The 14,763-nt window shown below is 38.4% G+C and overlaps 1 protein-coding gene across 7 annotated transcripts in view; it reads left to right on the top strand.

The window, feature by feature from the left end:
* Positions 1 to 14,763, top strand: part of utrn (utrophin) — a gene marked incomplete at its 3' end in the record, with an annotated part of 239,454 nt that overhangs the window by 170,785 nt on the left and 53,906 nt on the right. For 6 of the 7 annotated variants that reach the window (XM_082144953.1, XM_082144951.1, XM_082144949.1 and 3 more), the window contains exons 57-61: positions 738 to 884; positions 2,448 to 2,526; positions 4,781 to 4,841; positions 11,582 to 11,643; positions 13,161 to 13,235. In XM_082144953.1, coding sequence (XP_082001079.1) covers positions 738 to 884; positions 2,448 to 2,526; positions 4,781 to 4,841; positions 11,582 to 11,643; positions 13,161 to 13,235 — 424 coding nt within the window. Of the gene's footprint in view, positions 1 to 737; positions 885 to 2,447; positions 2,527 to 4,780; positions 4,842 to 11,581; positions 11,644 to 13,160; positions 13,266 to 13,369; positions 13,387 to 14,763 lie in introns of those variants that run through there. The other variant, XM_082144955.1, reaches the window with a different exon arrangement.

Genomic DNA, 14,763 nt, shown 5'->3' with positions numbered 1-14,763 from the left:
TTTAATTTCTTCTATGTAAAGCACTTTGAATTGCCATTGTGTATGAAATGTGCTATATAAATAAACTTGCCTTGCCTTGCCTATTACTCTGCTTCACGACTGAGGCCTATAACCAATGGCGATGAGTCCAGACCGAGCTCCTTAATCGTTAGGGATGATATCAGAAAAAGTTCAGCCAAGTCATCATGGCATATTAAAGGAATAATTGGTACATGGTAATTCTGTCATCAGTCTCATTTCATTCCAAACCTGTATGTCTTTCTTTCTTCTTTGGAGCATAACAGATGATGTTTATCTGGATGCTTCTCTACACTAACAATACCATGCACTGGGGCTTGTCGGGCTCCTTTTTAGAGCTTGACAGCCCCTAGTCTTATGTATTATGTGGAAAAGAGCCATGAGAACATCCAGTTTAACATCTCTATCTTAACATATTCCACGGAAGAAACATAATTGTTTGGGTTTGTAAGAACACACTGGTAGGATAAATGGTGACAGAACTTCCTTTTTTTTTTGTGAACTGTTCCTTTAACAATTATTCTAGTCAGTTATTTTCCTGCCTAAAGCTATTTTTGTAGTTTTATCATAAAATTACGCTGTTACACCTCTCACACATGGTGTGAGTAATTTCCAAAGGCTCCGGCTGGTGATTTATTTAAATTTGTGTGTGTGTGAAACGCAGAGATAAAGATGGCGATGTGATTATTTCTCTCTCCGTGTGTATGTGTGTGTTTCAGGCGTTTCGTGAGGAGATTGCTCCTCTGAAGCAGGATGTTCGAGCTGTGAATGATCTGGCAGGTCAGCTGACCCCACTGGACGTCCAGCTGTCCTCCACCACAAACCGCCAGTTAGACAACCTCAACATGCGCTGGAAACTACTGCAGGTCCTCTGCCCACTCCGTACACTTCCCCTTTCCTTCCCAGTTCTTTTACTCGTCCGTTTAATATCCCTTTCCTGCCTAATCTACCCTCTTCCGGTTCTTTTCCTCTGCATACTCTTTTCATTTTTTCTTTCCTGCCTTGTCCTGTTCCTTTCACGCAGGTCCTCTGCATACTCCTCTTTCTTTTCTTTTCCTTCCTTTTTCTTTTTTTCATTTCCTGTCCGTTTTCTTCCCGATTTATTTTATTTTATTTTCCTTGCCTTTCCTTTTCTATCCTTTCCTTTCTTCATCTTTCCTCTTCATGTACCATTGCATGTAAGTCCTCTTCATGCTCCTATTATTTTCCTGTTTCCTATTTCCTTTCCTTTTCATTTCCTTTTCTCTTACTTTCCTCTTCCTCTTCCTTCATGCAAGTACTCTGCATAGTCCTATCCTTCGTTATTTCCTTTCATTCCCTTTCCTTTCCCTTTCCAGTTCTTTTACCAGTCCTTTTAATTTCCTTTTCCTGTTTAGTCATTTCTCTTCCAGTTTTTTTCATGCAGGTCCTCTGCTTACTCTTTACTTTTTCTAATTTCTTCTTTCCTTTAATTTCCTTTCCATTTACACCTTCTCTTCAATTTTCTTCCTTCCTCTTCTTGTTATTAGCTGTGTAAATCCTCTGCGTGTTCCTATCCTTTTTCATAATTCCTATTTCATTTCCTTTCTCATCCTTCTTCCTTCCTCTTCCTGTTCTTTTTATTCAAGTCCTCTGCATGCTCATATCCTTTTTTTTAGGTTTCCTATTTTCATTTTTCTTCCTTTTTCTCTTCCTTCATGCAAGTCTGCTGCATTCTCTGATCCTTTTTCCTCTTTCCTTTCCTTTCCTTTCTTTTCCTTTCCTTTCCTTTCCTTTCCTTTCCTTTCCTTTCCTTTCCTTTCCTTTCCTTTCCTTTCCTTTCCTTTCCTTTCCTTTCCTTTCTTCATCCTTCCTCTTCCTGTCCTTTGCATGCAAGTCCTCTTCATGCTCCTATCATTTTCCTGTTTACTATTTCCTTTCCTCTTCATTTACTTTTCTCTTACTTTCCTCTTTCTCATCCTTCATGCAAGTACTCTACATAGTTTCTGCATTTTCTTTCCTTTCCCATCCTGTTCCTGTTATGCAGGATACTTATTTTTTTTTCTTCTTTTTTTTTCTCTCATTCATTGTATGTTTCCTTCTGTTTATTTTCCCTTTTTCTTTCTTTTTTCTTTTCCTTCTAATGAATCCTTCCTTCTCTAAAGGTGATTTGTGTAATTAGTCCTGTCTATGTGTATGAGTGTGTATGCTGTTCTCAATAGAGTAATTGGAAAGTGTGTGTGTGTGTGTGTTTGAGCTGTGATGAGACCATATCTGTTTTCCACAGGATCTCTTTCGAACACTCACTGAGACTGCAGAAAGTCTGAGTGTGTGTGTGTTCATTACTGTCTTTCATATGCTGAGTTTTGTACCCTGCTGTGAGTGTGTGGATGCATTTCTTCAGCTTGTTTGTGATATTCCATTTAGCGACCAACCTATCTTTCTCTCTCTCTGTCTCTGTCTCTCTCCAGGCGGCTGTAGAGGACAGGTTGAAGCTCTTACGGGAAGCACACAGGGATTTTGGACCTTCCTCTCAACACTTCTTATCCAGTGAGTCACTAATCCATATTCAAACAGTAAAAACATATGAATAAATTCACATAATCATGTCAATGTTATGTTGCTATTCTTCAACCCTGCCTAAAAAGTTAAGCTGCGTTCACACTACACGCGACAAATCGACACGATACCATTCATTTCAATGGGGAGCGGGCGACTTCCGGCGACACGCGCGGTCGCGACCGTTGGTGACTGGATGGGGCGTGTCTGGCGACACGACAAAGTTGAGAAATGTTTAACTTTATGCAAATGAAGAGCGACTTTCGCGAGCGACAACCAATAGGAGTGGAGCCTGGAGCGCGCGTCATCATCCTTCTCCGCTCAGCCCCTCGCCCCATCGACAGAAAGATGGAGGAGTATTTTTTTAAATCTAAAATACTACTGTTATTGTGTCATGAAATGTAGTTATATGAGTTTTTCAGTTGAGAATGTAGTTGTTTAAAGCTCAAATATGTGGTTTGTTTATACAGATAGCACCTATTTTCAATTTTGATCTGATATTTTCGGAGTTGTGAGACCCAGGTACTCGTTCATTTAACTTACATGCTTTACGAGTCTAAATATTTAATATTTTCTCTCCAGAATGTTTGTTTTTAGTGGCAAGAAAACTGATTCGCTGTCATTGGATGTTATTCATAAACATTACAAGGCAACCAGTAGTGGGAACGCCCACTAGCGACCTCATCGCCAGCCACCGGCGACATGCAGCGACAAAGTCGCGTGTAGTGTGAACGCAGCTTTAGTGGTACTTGCATTAATGCATAAATATAACTCTCCCATTAAAAAGACCAGCAGGAATTTCCAATGGTTAGTGCTAGTTTAGTCCTGGTCTAGTTGTTGGACCGTTCACCAGTCGTTAGGGAAATTGGTTGACCAACCAGCCTGGCTTGTTAAACCAGTTAAGAAGTCTAGTGGGAAGACAAGCACGCCATCAACTAAAACATACTGTGACCCATTTTGTTGGTCTTTTCAGAAGATGTTGCTTATACTTACTGTTAGTAATTGTATCAAACCCTTAAACAAAGGTATTACAACTGCATAACTCATTTCACACCTTTTGACATAAATTATACTTTAAATCATGCGGCTTGTTGAAGAATGGTCCGATGTTACTTGGTCCGAATGTAAACCAGTGAAAAGTCTCATGTGTTGCTAACCTGCGTTCTTTTTTTCTTCCTTCTCTTTTTTATTATTGTTTTTTAGCAGTTTTTTTTTTTCAGTTGTTATTCTACTTTTTTTTTATATTCATTGTTCACACAAAATGTACAATGTAATTGATTGTGTAGAGTGTTAATGTAATCAGTGTCGTTGTCGCTGACATTTGCCACTTCACTCTTATTGAGGGGACATAACTAATTAAAATTCATTTGATTCTAATTGACGCAAGTTTACACTCGCGTACAAACAATAACTGTCAGCCATGAAAAATTAAGCAGCCAGTGTCAGATACTCTGGGAAATCAGACATCTCAGCACACACACACACACACACACACACACACACACACACACACACACACACACACACACACACACACACACACACACACACACACACACACTAAGCTGTGGCGAAGCTTTTGTGTTTAATAATTCAGAGGGTAATCGTCTACTATTAGTCGTTAACACACACACACTAGATTTAGTTTAGCAGTTTTAATGTTTCCTTTATTGGCTTTATTGTGCCAGTTACATTTAAATGAAACAAGATGATGTAACAATAACCCTACATAAAAATTATATTCTCTCTCTCATCTCAAGGTCTCATAAAACCTTGTTTCCCCTTTTTTTCCCCTGAACGGTTGGCGGCATATTCTTTTTTTCTTTGAACCTTGTTTCAACACCTGCCATGTCCTTTTTCGGTCCTATCTTGTCCTTTCCCATCCCTTTCCCATTCCATGACTGCGCTGGGAGTTATCTGCAGCTTGATGCTTCGATCCATAGAGTTCAGTGTATTGGGTAATGCTGATGCGATTCAAACTTTTTGAGTTTGGTCTTTGAAGTTGTATCATCCCGTATCCCATGCCATTAGCTTCAAAAGCAGCGTTGCGTACTCTAAATTCTGCTGAGAGAGCAGATGTGTAATATATATCATCAAGTGTGTACCTCTGGAACGAGGGTTTAGTGTCGGGAGAAATTAAAAGAGTGCGCGTCCGCTGATACGAGAGAGATGTTCTTAATTAATGCTTCATTTCCCAACACCATCATGATCAGACCCCATCTAATCTTTTATTATGTGTCCGCAGCTTCAGTGCAGACGCCCTGGCAGAGAGCGGTGTCCCAGAATAAAGTGCCCTACTACATCAAGTAAGTGCTGTCTCTGACATACTCGCACATCTGTTCCCATGCGGACTGATCTCTTTAAGGGTGCTTTCACTTTAGAGCTGTTGAAGCAGAACCGACTCTATTTGACAGCAAAGTTTCTTTCACGTTTGGTGTTAAATCCGCTTTCTGAACTTAGAAACACACCAGCGAACTGATGTACGGCTCATGTGCTTCTCTGTCGGCATTAACAAAGTTCCACATAACTTTCAGAAGTAGATTATTGTGTATTTCACATGCGCTGCCATTCAAAAGTGTGGGGTCGGTAAGAAACAGTCATTTTGTGAAATATTATTAAATTAGCAAATTGTTTTCTGTTGTAATATATTGTAAAATGTAATGTATTCCTGTGATCAAAGCTGCATTCTCAGCATCATTACTCCAGTCTTCAGTGTCACATGATCCTTCAGAAATCAATTTAATATGAGGATTTGATGCTCAAGAAACATTTCTGATTATTATCAAAGTTGGAAACCATTAAACTGTGCTGCTATTAGTGTTTTAATATTTTTTTATAAAATAAAAAATCTGAATTTATGAATTTATGAATAGAAAGTTAATCAAAATAACAATTTATTTGAAATCGAAATCTTTTGTAACAATTTTGCACCTTTGATCAATTTAATGCAATGTTCAGTAAATGCATGCGTGCGTCTCTGCAGACTACAGGCAGTTCCCTCAGTTACAGATCTTTTGCCTGAATGCATTTTCCCTTCAAGTGCCCATCAAGCCTCGAGAGACAATGAGAGTGAGTGAGAGTGAGTGAGTGAGAGTGAGTGAGTGAGAGTGAGTGAGTGAGAGTGAGTGAGAGTGAGTGAGAGAGAGTGAGAGAGAGTGAGAGTGAGTGAGAGTGAGTGAGAGAGAGTGAGAGAGAGTGAGAGAGAGTGAGAGTGAGTGAGTGAGAGTGAGTGAGTGAGAGTGAGTGAGTGAGAGTGAGTGAGAGTGAGTGAGTGAGAGTGAGTGAGAGTGAGTGATTGAGAGTGAGTGAGTGAGAGTGAGTGAGAGAGTGAGGAGAGTGATTGTTGCATACATCCCAACAATGGACCGGCTTGGAAATCGTCCAGTAATAGAGGAGGATGAATGACATGTGAATTAAGATGGAAAAAAATAATAGTAACCAAGAGAAATAATAATACGAAAATTCCTCCATGGTATATGTAGTGTCCATTAAAATGCATGGTTACTGCAGTTATTAGTCAGTTATTGTGCCGAACCGATTGTTCCATGTCGTCCAGATCCCTGGAGTTTTGTAGTGTAGAAAAGGAGATGAAAGGGGGCCTGTGTGTGTGTGTGTGTGTGTGTGTGTGTGTGTGTGTGTGTGTGTGTGTGTGTGTGTGTGTGTGTGTGTGTGTGTGTGTGTGTGTGTGTGTGTGTGTGTGTGTGTGTGTGTGTGTGTGTGTGTGTGTGTGTGTGTGTGTGTGTGTGTGTGTGTGTGTGGGGCGGCAGGTGTATAGTGAGGAATGGCCAGTAGCTGAACTTCTTTTGCACGGATGGCTCTGACAGCACCCATATGGCTGTGCATATATGAATACACCAGAGATCCTTTTTTCCCCTTCATCGTTTCATTTCCTGAGGGAATCTTTCTTACATTTCCACAAAACCTTTGTGTGAGAGTCTCTGTGCTCTTACATCTAGAGCGCTGCTCTCCAGAACACACGTTTGCTTCTCTGTACCGTGTCCTCGCGCCTCATTGGTCTTCGGCTCTGAGGCTGGGTGAATTAGCAAAGCGTACTGGCCTTTCTAATTAAAAGTCGCTGACTCTGTATCCCGGTGGTTGTGAGGGAATGCCCTGACCCCTCTGAAGACAAAGCTCAGTGCGCAGGGCGATCTACACCGGCTGATGTGTCTGTGTAATAACTTTAAAGAATTGTGACAAAATAAGTGGGTATTTAGTGTGGCAAGGTGTTTTCACCATTGGGTTATCTTTAATAAAACATCTTTAAGTGGTCAAAAAGTGAAAAAGAACCCAGTTCTCCCTGCATTCACACTGTTCCTGGTCTTACATGTGGGTTACGATCTCTTTCTGTGTGTTTTTGGTTGTGTCCATGTTTCACTCTCCTGTCTGCGCACAGTTTTGTTTGTTTGTTTGTTTATTTATTTATTTATTTTAACCTGCCCACCAGAACATTATTTTGCTTATTGCATGGCACCTTACTGAACTAATAAATACAAAGGAAATATAAAATGTATGTATTTTTATTATTATTAATATTGTTACTATGTTAGAAGAGAGATGTGTGAAAGGGTTGTATTGTTATTTGAATAGTATTTTAAAATAGCTGTTTGTTTGTGTGTGTGTGTGTGTGTGTGTGTGTGTGTGTGTGTATGTGTGTGTGTGTGTGTGTGTGTGTGTGTGTGTGTGTGTGTGTGTGTGTGTGTGTGTGTGTGTGCATTTATATGTGTATATTTATGTATATAACTATAACTATTATTGTTGTTTTTAATTATTATTATTAACATTATTTTTATCATTATTCAAATTTTTTTGAATATTGTTTTATAATAATAATGGTTCTGTCATTCTTTCTTAACTTCCCCGGAAGGCTGTCTGTGTTCATTTGGATCAGTCTTATATAAGTCATAGTTCCTGCGGCTCACATGAGTGAAATACTGACTCTTCTCCACCGAAACACACACTTTCTCTTACACACACCAATACTTACAAGACTCATATAGTCAAACATTAATTGGAGAGATCAAAGGGATGAAGTGTGTTTGAAACTAGAGAGGAGTGTGTGTGCGTGCGTGCGTGTGTGTGTTGGTTAGTATGAGCTGAGATTTTAGAGCATGTCAAGTGGAGATGATGATGTCTCAAATGTCAGACCTGTGTAAAGAGTGACAGAGAGAGGTCGTAAGAAAGGGAAAGTATTTTATCTACGAATAATTTTTGTTGAAAAGCTTATTTCTGTAACTCTTAAGACTGTTTTGTGATTATAATGAGTTGAGTAGAGTTCATGTTTATTCATCTCAGTGTGTGGACTTCAGAGAAGTGTGTGTGTGTGTGTGTGTGTGTGTGTGTGTGTGAGCAGCAGGTAATCCTGTAAGCAGCTCACCGCTGTGAATAACACATCTCACATCCTTCACTGTAAGCGTGAGTCTGCTGCTGTTTTCTGCAGAGTGTAACTAAGCAGTCATTTCTTAGCACTTGTTTTCAGTGCTTTGCACATTTACACTACTGTTTAAAAGTTTGACATCAATAATACTTCTAACATATTAAAGTGATCAAAAGTGACAGTAAAGACATTTGTATTGTTACAAAAGATTTCTATTTCAAAAAATGCCTTTGAAAGAATTTTCTATTCATTCTGAAAATGTTGTAAAAAATGTATTACAGTTTCCACAAAAATATGAAGCAGCACAACTTTTTTCAACATTGATAATAATCAGAAATGTTTCTTTATCATCAAATCATCATATCAGAATGATTTCTGAAGGATCATGTGACACTGAAGACTGGAGTAATGATGCTGAAAATTCAGGAATAAATTACTTTTTAAAACATCACAACAGCTATTTTAAATTGCCATAATATTTCACAATATTTCTGTTTTTACTATATTTTTTATCATATTGAGCAGCTCCTCCCCTTTTTAAAATAGCCAATGGCGTTTCATTTATATCACCGCTCGGCCAGAGCTGTTGAGCTTGATAAAGCCGCATTTGACAGCTTATGACAGCTAGTTTAATAGTCTCCCCTTTTAGATTTAATATGAAACTGTTACTAAAGCAAAACAGTGAACATATGCTGAGGATGTGTAGTTTGAAGAGTGTACTTTGTGTAGATATCGTTTTGAGATGTATGTTGGTGCACGGCACCGGTGTTATCTCTTCCACTCGTCATCACTGTTTCTAATGCCGAGTCTGTCTAACAGTTTCTCCTCCTAATCTCCTCCATATTGCTTTAAAATGTGGCATTCTGTGCAGAATTCAAATGGGTCTGATACGTTTTTTGGTCTGCACCGACTCGATCATGTAATCCGCTGTAAATTCGCCCCAATGGAAAGCATATTTAAATTGTCTGAATCGTTCCCTATCCCCTATATAGTGCACTATGTGCCATTCATCATGTAGAAAACAGTAAATGTGTGAACAAGTGACCCATTTCGGCTGCAGCTTCATCGTCTATTTATAATATAGGGGGGCGGGGCTTTAGATTCTAGAGAGCTTTTAATTGGACAGAAAATCTGATGAGAAGCTGAAGTGCAGAGTGATGTCATCGAAATCATTGATCCATATTGACGAAAGTGAGAGACTGTTAGTTTTGAATGCTTATATCTTCTAAATCCGATTTTTGTCATTGTTTTGTAGCACATTAGCTTATAGATAACCTGAAGGCTAACATATACTAAAAGCAAAAAAAAAAACTAAATTTTGGTTTCATGGGGACTTTACCAGATTTGCTGTCTGAGTGTCTGAAATCCGTCATTTGTGGGGTTCGATGACTGCTGTTATGCCACCGTAACAAGCAGCTGTTTAGGCAGCGAGGCAGCTCACTGTAGTTTCGAGTAGATGGCACTTCTTCGCTGTTCTCCTATTTCACCCGTGTGCAGTAACCAGCCGGATTACCCTCCAGACAGCCCTGTGCACTCCGGTCCTCACTGATCCTCGCGGCTGAAAATCAATTTATGTGACAGAACCATCATCCGCCGTCACCTGGCTCCATGCATGCGTCAGTAAAGCTGAACCATGAACGCCCATCAGGGTCTATTTAAAGCTGCGCTTGTCCCAGGCGCTCTGTCTGTTGGGTCTGGCTGAGATGGACAGTCTGAGACAGTTTGAGCCGTTCGCCCGACGCCAGCGGAGCGGAGAGGACCTCTCATCAACCTGTGAATGAGATGAGGAGATTCACTTAACACCTGCTGACAGCCTCTGTCCCAGCATCTGGCTCTCTCGCTCTGGCTCTCAGTGAGACACAGGCTTGTTTGCTTGGGAGTGTGTGAGAAGCAATTCTGGTGTTGGACTCAAGTCTATAACAACTCCAACCATTATTTAGCAGGATATATTCAGTGGCCGATTGTTAAAGAAATAGCCAAAATGCACAACAATATAAGTTCTCATGCCATACCAGCGGTGTGTGACTTTCTTCTGCAAAGCACAAACAAGTGATTTTAGAAATATATTTCAGCTCTGTCGGTCCATATAATGTAAGTGGATGGTGACCAACTTTGAAGCTTCAAAAAGCTTTTTTGTACTAACAGTGGTTGTCAGATAAGTAATAACCGGAATAAAGTAATCAAATGTAAAATAGCATGCATAGTCTTCACTGTATACATTAAACATAGATCAATCCTTAATAAAGCTACAAAATATATAAATTCAAGAGCACAGAGTGTTTTTCTCTTTGTCTTTTGTTGTTCGATTAACATTAATGACACAGACTGAAACAGTACTATTGGGCTTCTGTCACTTTAAGACTGAATGCACAGATCCAATATACTGTTGCACATGCGTTTTCCTTCTCAACTCTTTACATTCATTTAAGACATAACCGACTGTGTTTGTGAGAATACTCACCAAAATGACTTTTTGAGGCTATTTAATGCTATTTACAATGTGCACATAGCGATAGATGTTATTTAAACTAAGTGAAAATAGCGGTAGATTCTACTTACACTAAAAATAGCAGTATTTTCTTTGCAATAAGTGTAAAGAGTAGTAATTTTTTTTATACTTATAAATAGTTGCAGACACTATTTGCACCTTAGTGTTGTTGTACTTTAAATGGCATGAAATAATAACATAGAGTTTAAATTAATATATTTATTTAAATTATTAAATGGATGCCACCTTATTGGGACAATAAAGCCCTCCCTACATCCACCGCTAACCTTGACCGATAAACACTTTATTAAACACACATTAGACACTATTTCCACTTTTTGAATATTTTCTTCATTTTTATTGAAAATAAATGCCTTTCCGGTGATATGTGATGGAAAAAAGGAGGTTAGAGGGTGTTGATTTGCTTCAATACTCTCTGTCATGCGCCTTAACCCTACACTATCGCTGCTGTTAACAATCCAGTGTCTTCCGTAGTTAAAAATAAATATATAAAAAATATGTGTTTACTGTGCAGGCTGCCACATTTAATTGAAAGCTCATTTAGCCAGCGGTGAATTATCCCTTTAAGTTGGAAAAGCAGTGAAGCGTAGAAATAGGAACATTATTATTATTTAGACCCAGTGAACCTGACCAATTACAGAGCACTTCTGATTGGCTAAAATCCTGTCGATATCCATGCTAATTGTCATTCCACCCGTTTATTCTATTGGTGCGCATGTGCCAGACACTAACCAGAGTGAGCATGTAATGGCAGCTGTGTTAGTGAGGTCAGCCGAGTGGACACTTCTCCAGGGCCCTGGATGGATCTGTCAGGTCACATCTGACTTGAACCAAGTGAAATAGATAGCACAAAGAATCCAGTGCACACACACACACACACACACACACACACACACACACACACACAGTCAGAGCGTATTTAAGACACGTCTCCCTACTTCTGTGTGCTCTTCCTCCATTTCTGCTCTAGATTTTGATCTCATCCGTTGGTTCTTTCTCATTCAGCTCAGTCGTTCACCCCCTCAAGCCTTTTTGTGTCCAAGATAGCGTCTCTCTCTCACAAGCACACACACACACACACACACACACACACACACACACACACACACACACACACACAATAACAACAAAGTCTAATTCTCCCTCTCTGTCCTCTTCTGCAGTCATCACAGTCAGACGACATGTTGGGACCATCCTAAGATGACCGAGCTGTATCATTCTCTTTGTAAGTGATACACACACACACTCACACACACACACACACACACACACACATACACACAGAGTCGAATACGTCTTTTGTGCCCGAGAGATGCGCTGAGAGAAACTCAAGTCTCACCAAAATACACAGATGAATAAATACTGGACAGCAAGTGTCCGCAGAGACCCACTGTCAGTGCAGGTGTGTGTTCGTGTTTGCCGTCTCTGTGAGGCAGGAAACCTCTAGAGTCGACACACACACACACACACACACACGCACGCGCACGCACACACACACACACACACACACGCACACACACACAAACAAACATGGCACCGAACCAGATGTGAGTCAGTCAGATGTGAGAGAGTTAGTTTTGTGTTTGGTTCAGGTGTGTGTATATATATCAAAAATAATTCATACTGTTAAGATATTAATTTCATTAATATCTCGAATAAGATTTTATGTTCTATATTTTAATCCTAGATTAAGTTATAGACATTTTTAGTGTTTTCTTTTTTTATATATATATTATGTGTGTGTGTGTATATATATATATATATATATATATATATATATATATATATATATATATATATATATATATATATATATATATTAATAATAATAATTGTAATTTTACAATAATAATTGTATTATTATTATTATTATTATTATTATATAATATATACATTTATTATGTAATAATTTTTGCACTTCGGCTTTAACTTATTTTATTTCAGGTAAGTGCCAATGTTTTTATTTTTATTTTTATTTTTTTCAGTTTTAAATTTCATCTAATGTTTATATTTTATTTTACTTTATTTAACTAAATATTTTTAATAGTTTTAGTTAACTGTCAAAAAGTATGACAAGTTATTATTATTTTATGTATTTACTATTATGTTATTTTAACTCATTTTGCATGCGGGATCTAAAAGAAGACAGGGTTTCAAAACAGAATGAATATTTAATGGAATCAGTCAAATGTTGTGTCAGGCTAGGCCGTCAAATCTCATCGTTAATTTATGCGGCTAATGCTAATGAGTGTGTTTACGTTTACAGCGACACACTGATAGTTATGGAAACACTAGAAAACCATGTTAGAATGGATTTTAAAATCAAATTGTTTTCAGGCTGATGTCAAATGTGATGTGTGTGAAGTTGACAGATAAGACAAACATCTCGCTGTATTGATCATATTTTGTGTTAACCATGTTTGACCTTTATTTAATAAGAACAGATCAACCTGTTACATAACCTTTACATTTTACATTACATTAACCTTAACCGTTGTCAGATCATACTTGTAAACACACTCATTAACACAGACCTTTTTTTAAAGATGAAGTCAAACATTGTATCAGTCTGCATGTCGTGTCCTTTTTGTTGTGAAATATTTAATTAAATATGCTGTATATAACTTATGCGGTCAAATGAATTTTGTGGATGCGTGTATGTGTCGGATGTCACAGTGTTGTTCACTTTACAGTCTTTGTGTTGTTCACTTTTCTTGTGCTTTCTCTTCTGTTTCCATATAGCTGACCTCAACAATGTGCGGTTCTCCGCGTACAGGACGGCTATGAAGATCCGCCGGCTACAGAAAGCCCTCTGCTGTAAGTGTGTGTGTGTGTGTGTGTGTGTGTGTGTGTGTGTGTGTGTGTGTGTGTGTGTGTGTGTGTGTGTGTGTGTGTGTGTGTGTGTGTGTGTGTGTGTGTGTGTGTGTGTGTGTGTGTGTGTGTGTGATTAGAGCTGCATCGTTGCATTGTCTCACTCCATCAGCTCAATTAACTCAGAGAGGCCCAATTAACAGCACAAAGAGAATCCGTTAGAAGTGTGTGTGTGTGTGTGTGTGTGTGTGTGTGTGTGTGTGTGTGTATGTGTGTACGTGTCTTCCGCCGCCTCCATGCCTCACGTCCTCATCATTTGCATCATGTGTTTGTTTTTTGAGTTGTTAATAGGTCTAATTAAAGAGTGTAAACAGGGAATATGTCATCCATCGCTCCATCAAAGATGGCGTTCAGTCGCTGATGCGTGTTGTAACGGAGCGTGACGCCATGAAGACACAAGCAATAAAACCTGCATGTTAATCGGGTGTTTGCTTTAACGTGACATTCTGCCCGGAAGCTGAGGCTCTGCCCACAGTATCAGTCCACATAACTCTATCTTAAACATCACATGTGTTCTGATCGCCTGATATTTTGTTTCTTTCTGTATATATATATACAGTCAAACCTAAATGTGTTCAGACACCTTCAACATTTCTCACATTATCACAGTTTATTTGCTTAGAAAATGGTAATAAAATATGAGAAGAACTCAGAGTGATCAGATCAGCTGATATTTCACTGGTTTTGTCCATCCTTCTGTTAGACTGTCTCACAGATGAGTTATGTTGAATAGCTGTTCAATTTAACTACACAGTTAGATAATACCAGTTTAGCTCAACGGATTACCAAGCAATGCTTCATTTGTTCAGTGTGTGTGTTAAAAGGTCGCTTTAGCAAATAAAGAATAAACACTTCAGCAGAACATGGTCAGGTCAAAGTGTCTGAATCATTTTTGGCCCCAATTTTTTTTATATAAATTTGACTGGTAGTCACTGTATGAAGAATATTTGGGTGTAATATGTCACAGTTTCCTTTATTTTGCTCGCTTACACAAATTAACTATAGTGTCCTGCAACCACTAGTACAAAAATATCAAAAATTATATCTTTTGTCTGAATAATTTTTGGTTTGAATGTAATTACAAAATATGCAATGATTAAGCTCATACTGGCTAATATATGATGATGCTTACACATTTTGTCCATCGAGATAATTTATGAAAATTTGTATTGCATTGTTAATTAAAACACAACCAGATCTATATTAGTTTTGAATAATAATATTCCAGTATTCACTGCAATGATAATAATGATAATTTTTGTGTAACAGTGACAACCCTTTTCACGACCTTATCTTGTCGTATGTTTTGAGATGTAATACTTTAGTGTCAGGAGCTCTAGTGTTAGAGTTGGTAAGTTAGTAAATCATGCTCCCAACTGTTTATTGAAGTACTCCAATGACATTTCTTTAAAATATTTAATTTAAGAAGATTTTTGCTGTTTACGAGTATGTATTGCTACTTAGTCACTTGGTG

Source organism: Leuciscus leuciscus (assembly GCF_965113295.1).
Source record: "Leuciscus leuciscus genome assembly, chromosome: 18".
Classification (NCBI taxonomy): domain Eukaryota; kingdom Metazoa; phylum Chordata; class Actinopteri; order Cypriniformes; family Leuciscidae; genus Leuciscus; species Leuciscus leuciscus.
Note: the sequence above shows the minus strand (reverse complement) of the source record. Positions and strands in the feature narration are given on the sequence as shown.